Consider the following 19,538-nt stretch of genomic DNA (forward strand, 5'->3'; position numbering starts at 1 on the left):
GATGCGACCAGACCCTTTATATATGTTCGATTTGATTAAAAGTTATAAAACAAATCTCCAATGGGCTTAAGCTTGAGTTTGCATTTTGTTACACTTCAAGTCCCTTAATCTTCGGCCTTTATTAATTTAGCCATCAGCCCAATTGCAGGTCCAGCCCAATCAACAGTTGTTCATCCAACTCATATCACAATGAAGTAGTCCCACTGCACCATTTCAAGTTATAAACAAGAACACGATAATAGTCGACACATTACAAAAGTTAAGATTGAATTGAAGCATATTGCTTTCAATAAACCTATTATAAGGATGTTTGTGGTGCAGTTTGAAGCGAAAACTACAAATTACACCACATATATAAAGCAGTTACAAACTACAAACCACATCGTAAAAGTTCTAAAATATACGATGTATGGTTTAGTATGATGTGTTGCAGTGCAATTTTAAAAACATATATATCCGTGATCCTCAAATAGACAGGCTAAAGTCAAACTTCAAACACAAAAATGAATTTTAAGATCGTCAAGTTGTAATATGTTTGAATTTTGATCACAACCCAGGTATGTTTAATTATTTATTGTTCAATGTTTGGTTTTCATTTATTAGTAAACTAGTTGTAAGACCCATATGTTACATTGTTTAATTAAAAAAAAATATACATAAAGGTCCAAATATTTAAGAACTTTGGATTTATAAAAGAAAAAATAATGAATTATTAAAATTGATTTTTTTTATCTTTTAAATTTAAATAAATAAACAAAATAAAGTAATAAGCTTTAATTTGGGAATTTCTAAATAAGAAAATAAGTTTATTAATGAAATTGATATTCATTTATTACTATATTTATTATAATTATTACATTAAAATATTATATGAAATTTATTAAAATAGAAAAACCCATAAAATGACATCTGGAAAAGAAATTAATTCAAAATAACTAAAAAAATAACATTTTGCAAATTAAATGAAAGTGTGACATATGACAAAAAAAACATTTATTTATTAAAGTATAATATTCAATATATAAACTATATGGAGGAAACTTATACTATCTCGAATGCATAATCATGGAAACTATGTATCAAATTAATATCTTGACAAAATTGCAAAAACGGTCCTTATGGTTGTCAAAAATATGTGGTTTTGCTCAAAAAAACGTTTGGTGGTGCATCACTGGTCCAAATTTGGATACTTTGCGTAGTTCTGGTCTCTATTCTCGTATTCCATTAACTTTAGACAAAATTGCAAAAATGGTCCCTGTGGTATGTCCAAAAATATTACTTTGGGCCAAACAGGGTTGGACTAGCATCAATAGTCATTAGTTTTCATTTTGCTGCGACTTTGGTCCAAAACAGTTTTAAAAAATCTAAAAATGACGGATTTGCCATTTTTTACTTGTTTTTTTGCTTTTCTTTTTGTTATTTATTTATTTTCTAACTAAAAAAATATAAAAATTAAAAGAAAATATTTTTTTCTCTCTCTATTTCTTTCTCTCTCTCAATCTCTCTCTCTCTCTCTCTCTCGTTTCTTTCTTACCACCAGCCAAAGAAGAAAAAATCGGCGACTGTCGCCGGCCTAGGCTGCCCCTCCGCCTCCCACCGGTAAGGTAGCACCACCCCAAACACCCGCTTCGATCATTTTCTGCCTTTCATTTGAACCCCCACAGCCGACGACGAGAAAAGGGAGATCGAGATCTGAAAGTTAGGGTTTCTTGGTGGCTAGGGTTTTCAGACGAGGCGTTTAACGGCTAGAAATCGAGGGGAAGACACCCGGGGTCGATTTTTCGAAATAGGGGTGAAGGGATGTGTGTTTAGTGGTGCTACACGACCAAAGGGAGGCTGTGAAGGGTTGTGAAGGTGGTGGTCGGCAGCCACCGATGGTTTATAGATAGGAGCTAGGGTGGTGGTTGTTTTGGTAGAGGAAGACGAAGTCGGTGGATGGACCAAGATTGATTCGTCTTCTCTGACGAGAAGAATGCGTCATTATAACCCAACATCGATTTCGACAACGACACACCCCCTGGAAACCCTAGCAACGTCGATATGGATTACATCTCCCGACCACTGCCTTCCCCTTGTTGTCATCCTCGACTTGTGGACGCAAAAATCACCACCGTTCCCCATACATTCATCGTAACTCTAAGCCATATCATATTGTGTTCTCTTATTGTAATCTGCAAGAAATAAAGAGATGAAGAAGCTTAATCCTTTTTCGATTGTCTGAAACACATTTTTGCCCTTCTGTTGGGTTTGATTATAGAGTAGGTAGTTGATTTTGGGTCTTCAAGATAATTATACCACTCTCTTTATCCCTAAATTTCAGATCTTCAGAATAATCAATTTTGGGTTTGATTGAGTTTGATTGTAGAGGAGGTAGCCGGGTATCAGGGCTTAATTGGAAACCTCTTTTTGGATTTAACCGTGTTTTGTGTGTTTAGATTTAATTTGTAGGTTTTTCTTGACAAAAGCAAACCTCTTATCAAATGGTTTTCTGAATTTGATTTGGCTCTAAAAATTTAATGTGTTTGTTGCTTTAATTAAGGTTTTATTATTTAATGGGTTTCGTGATTTTTGTTTCTACGATATAGAAGGATGATGGATTTATGTTTCTTGACAAAAATTAAAACACCATAAACATGCTTTTTAGATATGAGTTTCTTTGGAATTGAAACAAAAATGATGAGAGAGAGAGAAAATTTCTTTTATTTTTATATTTTTTTAGTTAGAAAATAATTAAATAACAAAAAGAAAAAGCAAAAAATAAATGGAAAAGGGAAAATTCGTCATTTTTAGATTTTCTAAACTGTTTTGGACCAAAATCGCAACAAAATGAAAACTTTTTGACTATTGGTGCTAATCCAAACTTGTTTGGCCCAAAGTAGCATTTTTGAACATATCACATGAACCATTTCTTTCAATTTTGTCTTAACTTTAACAACTTGGTTATTAATTTTTTTAAAATGACATTTTTACCCTTAATGACCATTTTTGCTACTGTCTTTTTTACAAAACTACAAGGACCAATTTTACGTCTCTGATTTTTAATTTATTTAGTTATTATGCATTAATTCTTTTAATTAATTCTTGTTTTATTAATTTTTTTGATTGGATTATTATATATACTATTAATCCTTAAAAGGTTGGTGAACAAGAATCTTTTAGAATTCACGTTTCTGCCACAGATTTCCAAAGTTTTTAAATATTTACCACAACGCTTACTAAATGCTTATCGTCTCTTCGTCGAAGTCGGTTGCCGCCATTGTCCTCCAATACGGTTCGTTTATGTTTTCTTTATCTCTTTCCCCTTTGTTATTTACTCTTCCTTCCTTTATCTACTTTCTTTTATCAATTCTTTCCCACACCGTCTCTCTCCCTCTGGGTTACTGACGTTGGAGTCGTTGCTGGTGATCGACGAATGGTAAAGGAGCAGCACTTAGTGACCAGTCCCAACTTTATCGTCGGCGTTGAAGGCCACCGGTGTTGGCGAAGGCAGTCCATCAAAGTGCTCGGCGGACAGAGACTTGGCTTCGGGGTTGTTCTTCTAAGAATAGGTTTGTCTCCTGCTTATTTCAAAAAACGACATACATGTAGATTTGATTTCCTTAATTACTCTTTGCAAGTATTACGTTCATCAACTTAGGTTCTTCCACCACCGATTTATGTTCCTACATACCGGTCTCACTGATTTTTTATATTGTGACTGACGTTGGAGCTGTTGCTGGTGATCGACGAGTGCTGAAGGAGCAGCAATCGGAGACCAGTGGTTTGATGGTGCGCCGATGGCATCACCGATTTCCTGTTTGCTTAACGGTTCCATGTTTCGTCCACTGCTTCTCTTAGCAGTTTCCGTTCTTTCTCTGTGAATCAATTTAAGGTTCATTTTCGATTATTCATTTCCTTTCTTTTCTAGCCTTCAAAAAACATGGATTTTGTTTCCTTTTTTTAGGTGTTTGACGGGATGAGAAAGCAGGAACAACTATGTGTGTTTATGATTATTAGAGAAATTTGAAGAAACACAGGAAGCGCACCAAGTGTTTGATAAAATGTCTATTTGAAATCTGGGTTTGAAACCAATAATTCGTAAACTATTCTTATCAATTTCAGCCATCTTACTCCACTAACTAAAATATATCATCCATTTGCAAATTTAGCTTTCAAAGTTTACATTCAATTATCATAACATCTCTGTTATTTGAAGACTAATATGCCCTCAAGAAATAGCATTTATAACAATTTGAACTGATCATTGCCCTTGCTTCCTTTCATTGTATCTTTATTGTTTTTGGTTCCATGGATGATTCACAAATGAAATTATTGACTTTCATTATATATTAACAAATATTATTTTACTTTATAACATTTATATAGAATTGTAAACGAACGGAACCAACACGAATAATGGCTTTGATGTGTTTTATTTGCACTAGCTTTTTTTATTTATAAAGTCATATCAGATCTCAGCTAGTCTTAAACACAAATAGGCAATGTACCTAGTCGTTAAGTAATATAGTTGTGGTAAAAAATTGTGTCAAACTCAGGAAACTAGATGGTTTAGATCAAATAATTCAAGAGTTAAATAAATTCATAACAGTAAAGTAAAAAAAAAGGTTCGTATCTAAACTAAATTAAACTAGTTTTAATGTTCAATTAATCACAGATAACTAAAGAACTAGATGAAAACAATAGATAAGAAATACTTCCAGTAGAATACGAATTCCAAAAGTTTATATGTTTGATTTATTAGAAGTGCAATAGATTAACGAGTTGATTACCAAATTGTAATATGACTAGTTATCTTGGTCGAATTTCCTAGTACTAATAATTAATGAACAACTAACTCAATAGTGATGCAAGTTGTAAACACATAATTAATTAAACATATTGGAATTATGAATGATATGATTTAGCAATTTCTTGTCAATGGCCATGACAATCAATCAAAGCATAGCATGGATATCTAATATTTTTTAACATAGTCAAAGTCACCGATTAATATTACCTAACCCTAGATTATGGTAAATCTCTAGTTCTAACAGTTTAATGGTCTAAACTAATTAAGATTTGAGTTAATGTAATTAGATTGGTCCTCTCAACTACACATAACTCAATGATAGGCATTAAAAATCATAACTTTAACATGAAAGGTAAGGTAATCAATTGAACACAAGTATTAACTTACAAGTGTTATAATGGTGTTGTCTAAAATATGCTATCTTTCAAATATTTAAAATAAATTAGGAGATATGAGGCGGGTGAGATTTTTTGAGCTTTCTATTTAAAATAAAAAAGAAAACAGATAAAAACACTTAAAACAAAATAACTAAAAAATTAGGAATGCAATAAAATAATACTTTTTAATATATAAATATTATATATTTAAGATAATATTTACTCCCTGCGTCCCAAAATTATAATCCATTTTTTCTTTTTGGTTTGTCCCAAAATAATAGTCCACTTCTAAAAATAAATAATAATTTTACCAAAATACTCCCTCATTATTACTAAACCAACTAAACATTTAATGAAACATTAAATGCAAAGTAAGAACAAAACTGACAAGTTATTGTATAAAGTTAGTGAGATAATTAGACTACCCCCATCGGTGCACATGGACGAGCGGATCACACATTTTAATTAAAAAAAATTAAATTAATATATGTGGCCTAGGCTACATGGACGACCCAGGTTCACAAAAGTTCACCATACATTTTCTTGCCACGTGTTTAACAATGAAAATGGGAGTTGTATATTTTTTTTTTAGATAAGAGTTATTATCCTTAAAAGTCTAACATTATCTTAATGAAAAAAAATTTAAAAAAATACTAAAATTCATGATTTTTTTTCTCTATAAATAGAGTATAATATTGATATAGTTCATATCTCATCTTAACTCTTCGTTTCTAAACCTTTTTATTTCTTTGATACCATGGATCCAAATTTTGTTTTAAATCTTGATGATTCTCAAGATTATCAAAACTTTTAAGGTTATGAAAGCTCTCAATTTCTCCCAAATCTCAATCAATTACTTGTCACTGAAAATATTCAAACACCACAAAATACCGGAAAAAACCCAAGAGGTGATAAATGAGATGCTGATGAAGATATCGCTTTAATGTCAACATATTTCATCGTTAGTGAAGATAAGCGTCGTGGAAAACACCAAAAGAAAACATCAATATGGGCACAAGTGAAGGATCTATATGATGCAAATTATGCAGAAAACCTAGGAAAGATTGGTAATATGAACATAGCTCAAATGAAAGGTCATTATAAACTACTTAATGAAAGTGTTGGAAAATGGGTTGGTGTTTATCGAGAAGCATATAGAAAAAGAAGAAGTGGAATGAGTATGAAAGAAGTTGAGAATGAAGCTCATTGTAACGCCGCGATTCTCAGGTATTGATTTTTGGTTATAAGATTTTCTTGATTTCAAGATCTACTCGACGAGTTGGTTGCCCTGTCTCGTCGAGTAGCAGCGGGTCGGTCCACGTGTTTAAGTGACCTACTCGACGAGTCCAAGAAGGGACTCGACGAGTAGGAGCTGGAGGATGAAACCCTAATTTCCGAGGTTTTGCACCCTATTTAAAGGATCATTCGCCTCCTCAGCCTCCCCTTACAGCCTCTTGATATTCCATAAACCCTAATTCGTGTGAGTGTGCTCCATTTGTGTGATCAAGCTTTGGAAGAGGATTTTTGGTGAGAGAAGCTTGGAGAACAAGTGACTAGAAGCAAGGAACGTGTGGGAATCAGAGATCTACCTCAGTTGGCATCCTTTGGAAGGTATTAAGTCGTTATCTTGACCTCATTTCATTCTAGATCTCATTTGGGTGGATTTTAGGGCTTTTCTAGCATATTAGGAAGCCTTTCTTGTGTTTGAGCTAAGATCTGAAGTTGCAACTTCAAATCTGAACTCTCTTAGGTCTCTAAGTCCATAAAGCTTCTAGCTTTTGCAAGAATGAGACTCTCATAAGGTGTAAAACTCCATTACAAGCTTGGATTTGTCATTTAGAGTCTCTAGAGCCTTGCATGCACGTAAAGTTTGCAACTTTACATGATAAACATGCCTTGGGGATTTGGATATGCAATATGGAACCTTAGCAAAACTCAAAAGCATCTGCTTGGATGAGGGATTGAAGGGACTCGGCGAGTTGCATGGTCCACTAGGCGAATCCGATGAAGATTGTCGTAGACTCGGCGAGTTAGTAGAGTGACTCGACGAGTCAGCTAGGTTTTTCCCAACCTTTGGACATGCGTGAACTTGGTGAGTTACAAGGGAAACTCGACAAGTTGGCCAAGGAGTTCACGGCCACAAACATTAGGAACTCGACGAGTCACTCAAGTGGCTCGACGAGTTGGCGAGTTATGCAAGGAACTCGGCGAGTGGCTGGTAGTACTCGACGAGTTCAGGTAAATATGGACTGTTGACCTTGATAGTTGGCTTTGAATTTGACCAAGGGTTGGCTATTGGGCTTTTGGGGCATTTTGAGAATTTATGAACATGGTTGTGTAGCGAATATAGGTGGTTGAGTTTGTGGCGGTGATCCGAGAGTTTGAGCTTATCTTTCGAGTCGACAATTGCGAGGTGAGTTATCCTCAATATACTAAGGGGTCTAAGGCAACAAGGTCGGCCCATTGGATATGATTTCCTAGTAGTTGGTAGTATGTTGAGTATGACTTAGTATTGGATGTTAGTTTCTATGCCAGTTAGATTAGATCTGTAGGACTACCTGTAGTATCATGTGATTATCTGTATGTACATTAGTTATGTTATATGTCGACATATTATGTGAGACGGGTTGAGGTGATACTGCTCCGTGTGGTAAACAACAAACCTGGGAGCATTCCAGATATGAGCTGAGGGAGACTCATACTGTGGGCTAAGTGGCAATCCAGATGTGAGCTGTGGGCCCGGAAGGCAATTTAGACTCACACTGTGGGCCCAAGGGGTTATACAATCTATAAAGTTGTGGACCCAATATATGCTGTTATTTGTATATGTGTTATGTACAATGTATCCGTATTTTAGGGAACTCACTAAGCTATCGGGCTTACAGTTCTATTTTATTGTTTCCGGTACATCAGGGGATCGCGGCAAGGCGAAAGCATGATCGTACAACTCCTCATGTTTTGTTTTTGTTTATGGGAAAACTTTGATATAGACTATTTTGAAAACAAATCTGTAATAACTGTTGGTTTTAAATGTTTTGAAAAGTTTTAAATTGGCTTGAATTTTATGGGTGTTACACTCATAAGTTATATGAGACAAGTGGAAGCAAGTTCAATGACACGATTGTTTTTAATGAGGTTATGTGTAAGCATCGAAAATGGGATCTACAGCTAGATCATGATAGCTAGATCATGATGCAACACGATCACGTCTTGAATATGAAGTGGATGATGAAGAAAGTGGTGGTAGCACAAAAAGATCAAGGTCTACTGAAGAAGGAGACTATTGTGTCCAATCCAACATAGAAGGGGAAAGTATTGGTGGTTCAACAATTAAATGTCCAACAGGTAGAGATGCAGCTAAAAGAAAAGAAAAAGGTAAGTCTTCTAATGAAGTTGTTGCAGAACTTCGTGCGATGAGGCTTAGTAGAGATAGTGAAGTACAAGTAATGAAAAAAAGACTTGACTTGGATCAACAAAGGGAGAAAAAAACAGATGAAAGGGAGCTAATAAAGATGCAGAGTTTGCATTTGAACACACTACTACAAAAGGAGTAATTGTCGCCTGAAGAAGAAAACATGAAACGTTTTCTAATGTCTAAGTTTTATGGAAACTAATTACAATTTAGTGTATGTTTTATTTTCAATATGCTTTTAATGTATTTGTAAGATATTTTATTATGTATTTGTATTTCATGCTTTTAATGTATTTGTAATATATATTATATGCTTTTACTAAATGTAGAGTTGTCATTATCATCTTATTGAATGCAAAGTTGTCATTATCATCTTTATTGAATGCAAGGTTGTTATTATCATCTTTCAGAGACACCACTCCTTTTCAGTATAATCTTATCATCCAGAAAATATGTCATTATCTTATGAATATAAGATTCTCTGATGTGTCATCTTTTTATTGGATCTTCGGATTTTATCTAGATAAACTATTTTAACATTATCTTTGTTTAACATTTAATAACAAAAAAATCAATATTCTTCCTATATAAATAGATTATAACCATTACATACTTTCATATCCACATTTAACTCTTCATTTCACTCATCATTTCTAATCTATTTGAAAAATGTCTCATAATGCAAACTTATCAGATGGTTTCGGTTCATCGAATGTGAATGAATATGATGAATGGGAAGCACGAGTTGTTCAACAAAATCGACAACTTGATGTTATCATGAGTGAGTTACTCATAAGCATAGTAAATATAAGCATAAGAAATCACCCAAGATCAAGAATGAGGTATTGTGATCGGGAACGTGAGCAGGGTGAGGCACGTTTGATGAAAGACTACTTTGTTGAAAACCCAACATATGGTGAAGAAAATTTTCAAGGTAGATTTCGAATGCGAAAACCACTATTTCTCCATATATTGGAAGCTGGTACAGCCAATGACTGATATTTTCAACAAAGACGTGATGCCACATGCAGACAAGGTCTTTCACCATTACAAAAATGTACTGTAGCTATGCGGGTGTTGGCATATGGGACATCAGCAGATGCACATGATGAATATTTGAGAATGAGTGAGAATGTAACAAGGGATGCTCTTGTAAAGTTTGTGGAAGGTGTTATTTCATGTTTTCATGAAGAGTACCTTAGACGCCCCAATCAAGATGATTTGGCACGACTGCTCCATGTTGGAGAAGAACGTGGATTTCCAGGTATGGTAGGCAGTATTGACTGCATGCACTTGGAATGGAAAAATTGTCCGACCGCTTGGGCTGGACAATATGTAGGTAGAAGTGGTAAGACAACAAAATTTTTGGAAGTTGTTGCATCGTATGACTTATGGATATGGCATACATTCTTCGGAACAGCGGGTTCATTCGATGATATTAACGTCCTCCAACGATTTCCTCTTTTTGATGATGTCTTGGCAGGTCGAGCACTAAAGGTGAGTTACACTGTGAATGATCGAGAAAATCATATGGCTTATTATCTCACTGATGACATACATCCTTCATGGGTTGCCTTTGTCAAGTCAATAAATTCTCCACAACTTCGAAAACACAAGTTGTTCGTTGAACACCAAGAGGCTGCTAGAAAAGATGTTTACTAAGCATTTGGAGTTTTACAAGCTCGTTTTGCATTTCTTCATCACCCTTGTCTTGTGTGGGACAAAGATATGATGGGTAAAAGTATGATTGCATGTATCATCATTCATAATATGATAGTTGAGGATGAACGACACACATACTTTCATTATTACGATCCATCTGAATTTATAACAACAGAAGACGAACAATCATTTGAATACTTTACTCAACGAATTGCAGATCTATTCAGTTATATGACCAATAGGGCACAAGTTCACAATAGAGATGCTCATAACACTTTAAAAGACAATTTGATTGAGCATATATGGAAAAAATTCAACATTGAAGAATAATTATGTAGTTTGCATCTTCCGTATTTGTAACTTATTTTATCTAGTCTATTAAGTATTTTTCATGAATGTAAAACAATTTTTTATCTAGTTTTTTTTTATTTTATAATTTCATGCTTAAAATAAATAATTTATTTGTTTCAAAATAAAATATTTAATTTTAATATTTCTAGTAGTTTTTAGTAAAATAAATTATATTTTTTAAGGAAAAATGAGTTTGGGTTGGGTTGCTAATGGGTGTAAAAAATTAGATTGAGTTGGATTGTATAAGTGGCATAGAGAGAAATTAATTTTTTATTAAAAAGTTGGATTGGGTTGGGCTGTTGATGGGGATAGTCTTAATGATTCCTTAATCTGTTTGTTTTTTTGTTTGCGGACAATAACTTTGGTACGGAAAGAGTATTAGAATATTATAATCTAATAAAAAATAATTAATCCAATAAAAAAGAAACTAAAAATAAGTGACTATAAGAAATTAATAATCTAATAAAGTAATATTTATTAATACATAATCATCCAATAAAAAAACTAATTCAATAAAAAAATTTTAAAAAAATTTAATTAGAAGAAATTAATAATCGATTATAAAATATTTATTAATATATAAGTATCATATATTAAACATAATATTTTATCAATATATAATAATTCAGTAAAAAAATAATTAATCTAATGAAAATAAATTAAAAACATATAATTAAAAGAAATTAATAAGCCAATAAAAATATTTATTAGTATTTAAATATTATATATTACGAACAATATTTATTAAGATATAATATTCCAATTAAAAAATAAATCTAATATAAAATATAGAATAATAATAATTAAATAAAACTAAAAAGAAGAGATGCAAAAAATGGTCCTTCTAGTTTGGTAAAAAAATACAGTTGTATAAATGGTCCCTGAAGGTAAAATTATCATTTTAAAAAAATAAACAGTTAAACTATTAAAGTTAACGGCATAGGAACCAAAAATACACAAGATATCCAAAATTGGACCAGTGATGCACCGCCAAATGTTTTTGGACCAAAACCATATATTTTTAACAACCACAATGATCGTTTTTGCAATTTTGTCTATATTTAGAATCATTTAATTTTGAATAAAAAAAAGATATAATTAAGGATTATAAAATATTTAAGTCTAAATGTTTTTGGATTATAACAAATTAAGAATCATAAACAAGTTGAATCAAAAGTTTTTTTTGAGTCATAAATATATATTTTTAATTATCACAATTTGGATCATAATATGTTCAACGTTTTTTTTTAAACTAATATGTCGCAGACCTCGCTTATTTTTAAGTCTTCACTCGATCCAACTTATATATATATATATATATATATATATATATATATATATATATATATACACACACACACACACACAGAGAGATGGAGAGAAAATGAATATATGGTTGTCATATATGTAATATTAGGTATAGACTAACAAAATTGACTTCATATTAATTAAAAATATCTCGCAGACCTCACTTATTTTTGAGTCTTCGTGTTTGTAATGAAAAATATTAAGAAATATTATGTGATTTTGAGTATGGAGTTCTAACAGATAGTTTTTACTAGAAATAAAGTAAACTTATATTTACAATAACTCGGAAAATATTGAAAGTCTTATGAGATTCTAATCTAATATTGAAATTTAACAAAAATATAAAATTTGATATAAGTAAAATTTATTATTGAAATTTGTAGAGAATCTCGTTAGAAACATTTAGGCGAAAATCTCATCGAAATCTGAGTTTTATCGAAGAAGTTATGACTATTTGAAGTTTCGCGACAGAATCGGCACGACGCCGTATGACGTAAAAAGTGAGTTTTTGATAAACTACTTTTTAGCCTATATGATCTAAATGAAAGTTGTAGTATTCATTAAACCGAGAATTTTCATAAAAAGAACGTCCAAATCTGACTTCGTATGAGGAAGTTATGATTTTTCTAAGTTTCGGTATGGCAGTAGACAACTAAAAACTCAAAATAAATATCGAGTGATTTTTTGCCGATGCAACCTAAAACGAGAATCGAAGCTCTCGTCAATAGTAGTACAACGGTAAAAAGACAGACGAAAACGGACATCGGATGAATAAATTATGAATTTTTAACGGACTTTTCATGTCCCGGTCCGTTAAAAATATAACATTAAAAATAAAGTCAAAATTAGCCGATGGAATCTAAATGAAAGTTGTAGAGTATAATCTCACATACGTCTGAATATAAAGAATGTCAAAAACAGAGGTCGTACGCAAAATATATGAATTTTTGAACTTTTTAAATAAAAATAAATGAAAATTCGAAGTCTTATCTGGAGAGTACGCCCAGCGTATTTCGTTTTGTACGCCCAGCGTACTTCGCATGTATGCGACCCGCAGTCGGCCACATCCTTCTCTCTTCGCACAAGGCACACGTATCGGATAAGACAGCCACGTCCGAGACCCGGGAACCGAGCAGCTGCCACGTCGCGTACGCCCAGCGCACCGAACTACCCCCAGGGTACTCTGAGGCTTCGACCAGCTATAAAAGGGATGCGAGGCTGCCATGTTTTAGGTTACAAATTCTCACTCTCTTTCACTCTATAGCATCTCTTAAGCCCCTCTTACACCCCCGAAGTCCCGGTATCATACCCAACACCCGAAGCAAATTTTGGCACTCCGAATTTCCCGAGAAAATTATATTTTCTAGCCGAAACTCTGCCCGAGTAAGGCTAGTTTTCAACTAAAATCCCCGGTTTCATCATAGAAAGTCATATTTAGAGCCGAAGTGCTGCCTAAATTATCATTTAATCCCCGGTTATTTCACGGTGAGTTCAATATAGGGACAATTGTATGTTATGTGTTATATGTTCAATGTGTTTTCCCATGTTATTATGATAATGAGTTATACCTTAGGCCACGAAGTGTATGACATAAGCATCACTTGGGTACTGGTATGTAGCTTTTGGCCATGAAGTGTATGACATAAGCATTGGCATAGTAGAATACAAAGACATGGTTGAAAGCCTGTGTTTTCTAGTGAAATGATATTCTGAAATCATATTTTCTACGCCACTTGGGCTGAAGTCTTATTGATGTATACCAAATGTTGAAATTGTTATGTCTCATTGAATTCAAATCTTTGAATCTGACTATTCATTGATATGGAAAGTATGTCATATGATAATCATTTGCCTATCTTGTTCGCCGTCCCTCTATGCTTCTGTCATATTGATATGTATATGGCATAATGTTATATTGTAACTGTTATTGAACTCACTAAGCGTCACCCGCTTATCCCTCTCAATGTTTAATCTATTACAGATGACAAGCATCTAGTATAGTTTTCTACTGGTAGAAGATTTAGAATATATAATATTATAACTTTTGTATTGTATTCCTGGGAAAGTATGTAATATGTGTAAAACTTTGTAAAAATTTAAATAGTCGGTTTGACGGTTTGTATCCAGTCTATGTAAATAAACTATCAATGTAAAATACTATTTTATGAATATACATGTAGCATGTTTTGGAGTAACAATATTGTGAAGTATGAAAGTTTGGGTCTTTCAAAAATACGAAAGTTTACAAAGTTTAGGTTCTTTCAATATATATATATATATATATATATATATATATATATATATATATATATAGAGAGAGAGAGAGAGAGGAAGAAAGAAAAGGAATATATGAATATTAGGTATAGAACCAACAAAATTGACTTCATTCTAATTAAAAACAATAATTTTCTTTTATTGTTAGTTTCTTTCTATTGTTTTTGAACTAATAATATTCTTGATTTCGTGAATCATCCCTAACATCTATGTATTTCGAATGTGTTTTTTCTTATTAGAACTCTAGTAGGCTTCATAATTTCCTTCGACACCTACATTATGTATATTTGCATGTTTTTTATGAGTTATAGAAAGATGTTTATTGGGTTTTTAATGAACACTTTTAATCGTTCACTATAAATTTTTGTATTGAATTTTAATATGAAGACCAACATATAGTTGATAAATATTTTTATATACTGTGGTGCAAAATTAAACTTATAAAACTCTATAAAAATTATATACAGAAGTTAATATAAGCTCTAATAGAGAATGAGAAAAAGATGATAAAGGATTTAGTTGGATTTTTGTTAAAACTTTATAGTTGTTTTTTTTTGGTGGGAGGGAAGTTTCCTTCATTTTTGGTGGGCCATACCCCTCTTTCCTTGACTCTCATTTCCCTCACCTAAAAATCAAGGAATGGGTAGGAAACCCTTTCCTCACTCTTTTTTTTATTAAATAAAATTAATTTTTTTTCTTATGAATTATAATTTTTAAATTAATACTAAACATAAAATTTAATTAAAAATAAAAAGCATTTCATTAATTAAAATAAAACTTACATTAAACCTAAAATATAAAAAAGTATAAATTAAAAAAAAACACACACACACACAAACTAAAAATCAAACAAACCAACAATGACCTATGGAAAATATTTTTTCAGAATTTTTTCCCTCTTCTTTATTACGAGCTCGAGAGCCGGTCTCGAGAGATGATCGACGTTTTCTATCAAAAACTTCATGTCTTCCATTTCTTGTCTCTCCGCACGTTCCTTTTTCCTTGTTTATTCTTTTTCTTTGTCAGAAGCCAAACGTTCGGAGAAATTTAGATTATATCGATCAAACGACGATGTTATCTTCCGCATTTCGTCAATGTCGACGCTGAAATTAGATGCACTCGAAGAAGTTCATTTTCACTTTCTCTTCACTTTATCCCTACCCATTGGGCGTTCAATTTCTTCTAGCTCGAGTTCGTCATCCTGATTTAAATCTAGACCGACCCGAGCATCAGAGGAGGTTGTGTAACCACTAGAGCCCGTTTTCGTTCGCTTTGATTGTTAGACTCCAAAAATAAAATTCCGCTCGTATTTTTTCCACCTAGGACTTCAGACCAATAATTTCCAACAATTGTGTCACTTGAATGGTTTTCCGACTTCCTCAAGGTAAAACTGCAACGCTTCTTGAAGTATTTCTTCGTCGCCTTGGCCGCTTTGTCTTTGGGTTTTTAAGTTGTTGTACAACCCGTTAATTTTTTAAACCCCCTTTGCTATTTCTCGAAACTTCGAATTAAGTTGATGTTTTGTACTGTAGTCATCACATTTTCCTAGCTCCTCTCGAAATCGTTCTAAAATGCAAAACCAAAAATGTTCTCCTGGTTGTGCGTTTCCCTGAATCGAATCTTCAGAAATATCAACCCAAGCTTTGACCAAAACTAGCTCTTCGTGTGGAACCCATGTTGTCGGCTTTTGTCTTCCCGGTTGTGCGACACCCTCGCACACTTGTTTTTTCCCTTTACGTCTTTGTGGTGGTGGTGGTGTTGGTTGAGTTTAGGGAACCATGTCTTCTTCTTCCGCGTCATCCGATACATCGACAAGTTGGTGGTAGTGTTGGGTTTGGGTTTGAGTTTCAGTTTGAGTTTGGGGTTGAGGTTTATTTGACGATTGTTGATCCGAAAACACAACAAAGTTTGAAAACATTTGCGACGGAACATTTGGAACTTGCATCGGGTAATATTGGCCAACATTTGGTATTGAATTGTAGTGGGGATTGAATGGGAGCATCAAGTTGGGGGCGGTAAACTCCTTGCGGCGATGAATCGATAGCAAAAATGTTGCGAGGAGGGATGTTTATACTCGAACCATGACTTTTTTTTCCTTCGATCAAAACTTGGGGTTTGCTTGTCGGGATTCATTTTTTTTGTTGATATAAAGTAGAGAGAATAGAGGATGGTGTGATGTTTTTAAGTTATATGTATATATTTATAGTAGTGGTAAAAGGATAAAAAAAAAAAAAAGAAATAAAAACAAAAGTAGCCATTACAACCCAAAAAAAAAAAAAAAAAAAAAAAAAAAAAAACATTTTTTACCGTTATTCAACGGTTGTTTTTCAACAATAAAAAAAAAAAAGAAAGAAAGAAAGATAAAGGTCGGCCAATCACAGCAAGAGAGAGAGAGAGAGAGCAGGAGAGGCTCCCCTCTCCGTTTCCTGCACAACCACTTCCCGCGCCGACGGTGCGGTGTTCCGTCGGGCGGGAAGCTCCCTGCTTCCATTCCCTGCACCTGCTCCGTCCGGCCTTATATGCTTTCATGTAGGCTTCGTAAGCACCTCCTTGTAGATGAACGAATTTCAAATATTAGGATGGCAAGGAGACAATTTGCACAACATGAAAATTCTACCCAACAATCATCACATATACCCTCCTTTCCCATAATCCCACAAAACAAATCCATTTTCTTTTTCCAAATTAGTTATGAGCAAATTAGAGGGTTTAGAGTTTTAGTTCTAGCTAAAAAAACGTTTTTATTTAGATGTTGGATACAACATTTAACTCCCTTTCAAAACAATACAAAGATAAACCAACCATCTTTATTTCGACATCACTTTATTATGTAGCGGACAACCACTTTATTTCATGCATGTAATATTCTTTAAAGCTTTGGAAATGGCGGTTTTACTTTTCCCTAATTGAAGCTCAATGGATATTTGGGTTGTTGATTAGGGGAGAAAATCCCAAAATGTTTCTCCGACTCTTCACCAGGTTTCCTGTTTTCATCGAACATTGCAAACAAATACGTCTCTATAGATCTTCCAGGCTTCAACGGTGTCCCTGTTGTTCCGCTGACATGTCTAATCAAGTTTGTATTGTAAGTTCTAGCATTCTCTGTCGTCGCTACATCTTTTCCTGCTGTTGCCCAACCACTCTCCGACACAACAATCTCCACATTCCCTCCACCAAGACGTGCTTGAGCTGCATAGTGAGCATCTAATATGGCGTCAAAAAGGTTAGAGTATTGTAGACCATTATTATTATCAGTCACAACCGTTCCCGGCGCTGTAAACAACGCATACGGGAGATTGGAATTAGGATCGGAAAAGAAGGGGTAGATGTTGGCAAGCATCGGCGAGTTGTTTTCCGTTAGAAATCCGATTATCGGCTGAATAAACCCCCGAACATTGTCGTTAAAGGCACCATCGCTTGGTGGATAGGAGACACCTAACAAACCGGTGTAGGTTGCAGTCGACACTTTGATTTGGTTCTGTAGGCCGGCGGCGTTAATGGCGTTCTGAACATTCCTCATTGCTTGGAGTACGAAGTTAACGTATTGACTATTCCCGTTGTTTGGATCGACTTCGTTTCCAACAGCGATGTATTTAAACCTGACGTCGGGGTAGTTTTGGATGTTGTTTCTTACCCATGTGTTTGCAGCGCCTTGATCGTTGAGGGATTGTAGAGCATCGTTAGGAACGCCGATCATGAGTTCGATATTGGTTCCTTTTAGGGCTTGAAGAGTAGCTTGATCTGGATCATAAATTCGCATTCTGGTTATGCCGTTGCTCCGGTAGAGGTTCACCGCGTCTTGCTGCGACGGCAAACCGTCGCCGTTTCTACCGTAACACACGCCGACAGATTGCGCATCTGTAAAAATAAAATATTTAAATATCATTCTTCATTCTCGTAAAAGACATAAATTCTTAGGGCTACATTTGTATTTAGAATTCTATATGTTAATCTTAAATACCGAAATGCCAAATCTGTTATATATTTTTCTTGTTATCTTGTATACAAGTTGGTTTTTATCCTAATCGTATATTGGAAATTATAAGTCAACAATCTGCACCAAAGTATTTATTTGACACTATGCGTGCGTGCATATAATGAAATAAAAGTATATACATTACAAATATATCTTTATTATTTCGTTGTTTTATCTTATTTTTTGAAAAATAAATTTTTATGGACATATTACAAAATAAAATTTTAAAAACACATATTTAGAATTTACAAAGTGATCAGCTGGGAATAAAACACTGAAAAAACTAAAAAGATAATTGATCAGTTGGTTCGTCTTTGAATACCACGTTTCCTTATTTGGATGATCCGCCATTAATAAAAAGAATTTTCGAATACTGCAAATACCCAAAAATCTGAGCAATTACTATCAGAAACCTATCAGGTGCGGATATTTTTTGAACATGTCAGAAAACAGGAATAATATTTATTTAGAAATGATACGAATGATATAGCATAAAACATATAACAAATATGGATAATGTAAATTATAGTGGTGAAATGTAACGAAAAGAAAGAGAAACCTATGGACGCGAGAAGACTTATAAGTAAGCCGAGTAGTAGGAGCATTGTTGCCATTGCTTTGGTTTTGATATATTTAGTTGATATCCAACCAACCATATATATAATGGAACCACAAATCACGTTGGAAAATAGGACGAATGGGCGAATATTAATGGTTAAAACATGAGGTATAAAGGTCAAAGATATATTTAATTTATGATAAATGGTGAGTAAATTGTAAAAGAAATGCAAAGTATTTTTTTAGTTAATGAATTCTTTTATTATAATTTAGTATAACAAAATACAACTTTTTACCATTTCATTAATAAGCTTATCATTTTGTTTATCATCTTATGTAGCTTGTTACACAAAGTGATATAAAAGTTGTTATATCTATGTCAAAGTTACAAAATTGCAAATTTGGTCCTTGTGGTTTGTAAAAAATTTTGGATGAGGTTCAAAAAGTTTTAAGTTTGCACAGAAGGTCTAAAATCAAAGGTTTTTTTTTGTTTTTAGTCCAAAAAAATTGAAAAGACGGTTATACCCTTATTTATTTACTTTTACATTTTTTTTACATTTTATTACAATTTCAATAATAATAATAAGAAGAAGAAAATGGGTAAAACTCTCTCTCTCTCTCTCTCTCTCTCTCTCTCTCTCTCTCTCTCTCTCTCTCTCTCTCTCAAGAACAATCATATCATATTCTTATTTCTCTCCTTTTTTTTCTTTTTTTCAGAACCAATAATTCAAAATTTGAAGATTCAAAACTTGACTCATCATCAGGTCCTTTTTCAGACCCAGAAATGCGTCCACTGTGTGTGTTGTTGAAAATTGATTCGTGTTCATCCCT

At 33.4% G+C, this 19,538-nt stretch overlaps 2 protein-coding genes, 1 long non-coding RNA gene and 1 pseudogene across 3 annotated transcripts; 3 read left to right on the forward strand and 1 right to left on the reverse strand.

The window, feature by feature from the left end:
• The first annotated feature begins 3,194 nt into the window (after positions 1-3,194).
• LOC145068786 (uncharacterized) lies at positions 3,195-4,248 on the forward strand. Its single transcript, XR_013689125.1, has 2 exons — positions 3,195-3,871; positions 3,944-4,248. It is a non-coding gene; the product is annotated as an uncharacterized LOC145068786 (long non-coding RNA).
• A 1,861-nt stretch (positions 4,249-6,109) lies between these two features.
• On the forward strand, positions 6,110-8,720 carry LOC145055772 (uncharacterized). Its single transcript, XM_079004166.1, has 3 exons — positions 6,110-6,393; positions 8,024-8,070; positions 8,389-8,720. Exons 1-3 carry the CDS (start codon positions 6,110-6,112, stop codon positions 8,718-8,720), a joined length of 663 nt encoding a protein of 220 aa, XP_078860292.1.
• Positions 8,721-9,433: 713 nt separating this feature from the next.
• Positions 9,434-10,570, forward strand: LOC145055780 (uncharacterized; annotated as a pseudogene).
• A 6,390-nt stretch (positions 10,571-16,960) lies between these two features.
• LOC145089465 (glucan endo-1,3-beta-glucosidase-like) lies at positions 16,961-18,838 on the reverse strand. The gene is made up of 2 exons (XM_079027902.1): positions 18,709-18,838; positions 16,961-18,031 (listed from the first exon to the last, which is right to left on the reverse strand). Exons 1-2 carry the CDS (start codon positions 18,803-18,805, stop codon positions 17,076-17,078), a joined length of 1,053 nt encoding a protein of 350 aa, XP_078884028.1. The 5' UTR covers positions 18,806-18,838; the 3' UTR covers positions 16,961-17,075.
• Between the last annotated feature and the right edge of the window lie 700 nt (positions 18,839-19,538).

Source organism: Lactuca serriola, chromosome 1, assembly GCF_051521515.1.
Source record: "Lactuca serriola cultivar US96UC23 chromosome 1, Lser_US96UC23_V15, whole genome shotgun sequence".
Classification (NCBI taxonomy): Eukaryota; Viridiplantae; Streptophyta; class Magnoliopsida; order Asterales; family Asteraceae; genus Lactuca; species Lactuca serriola.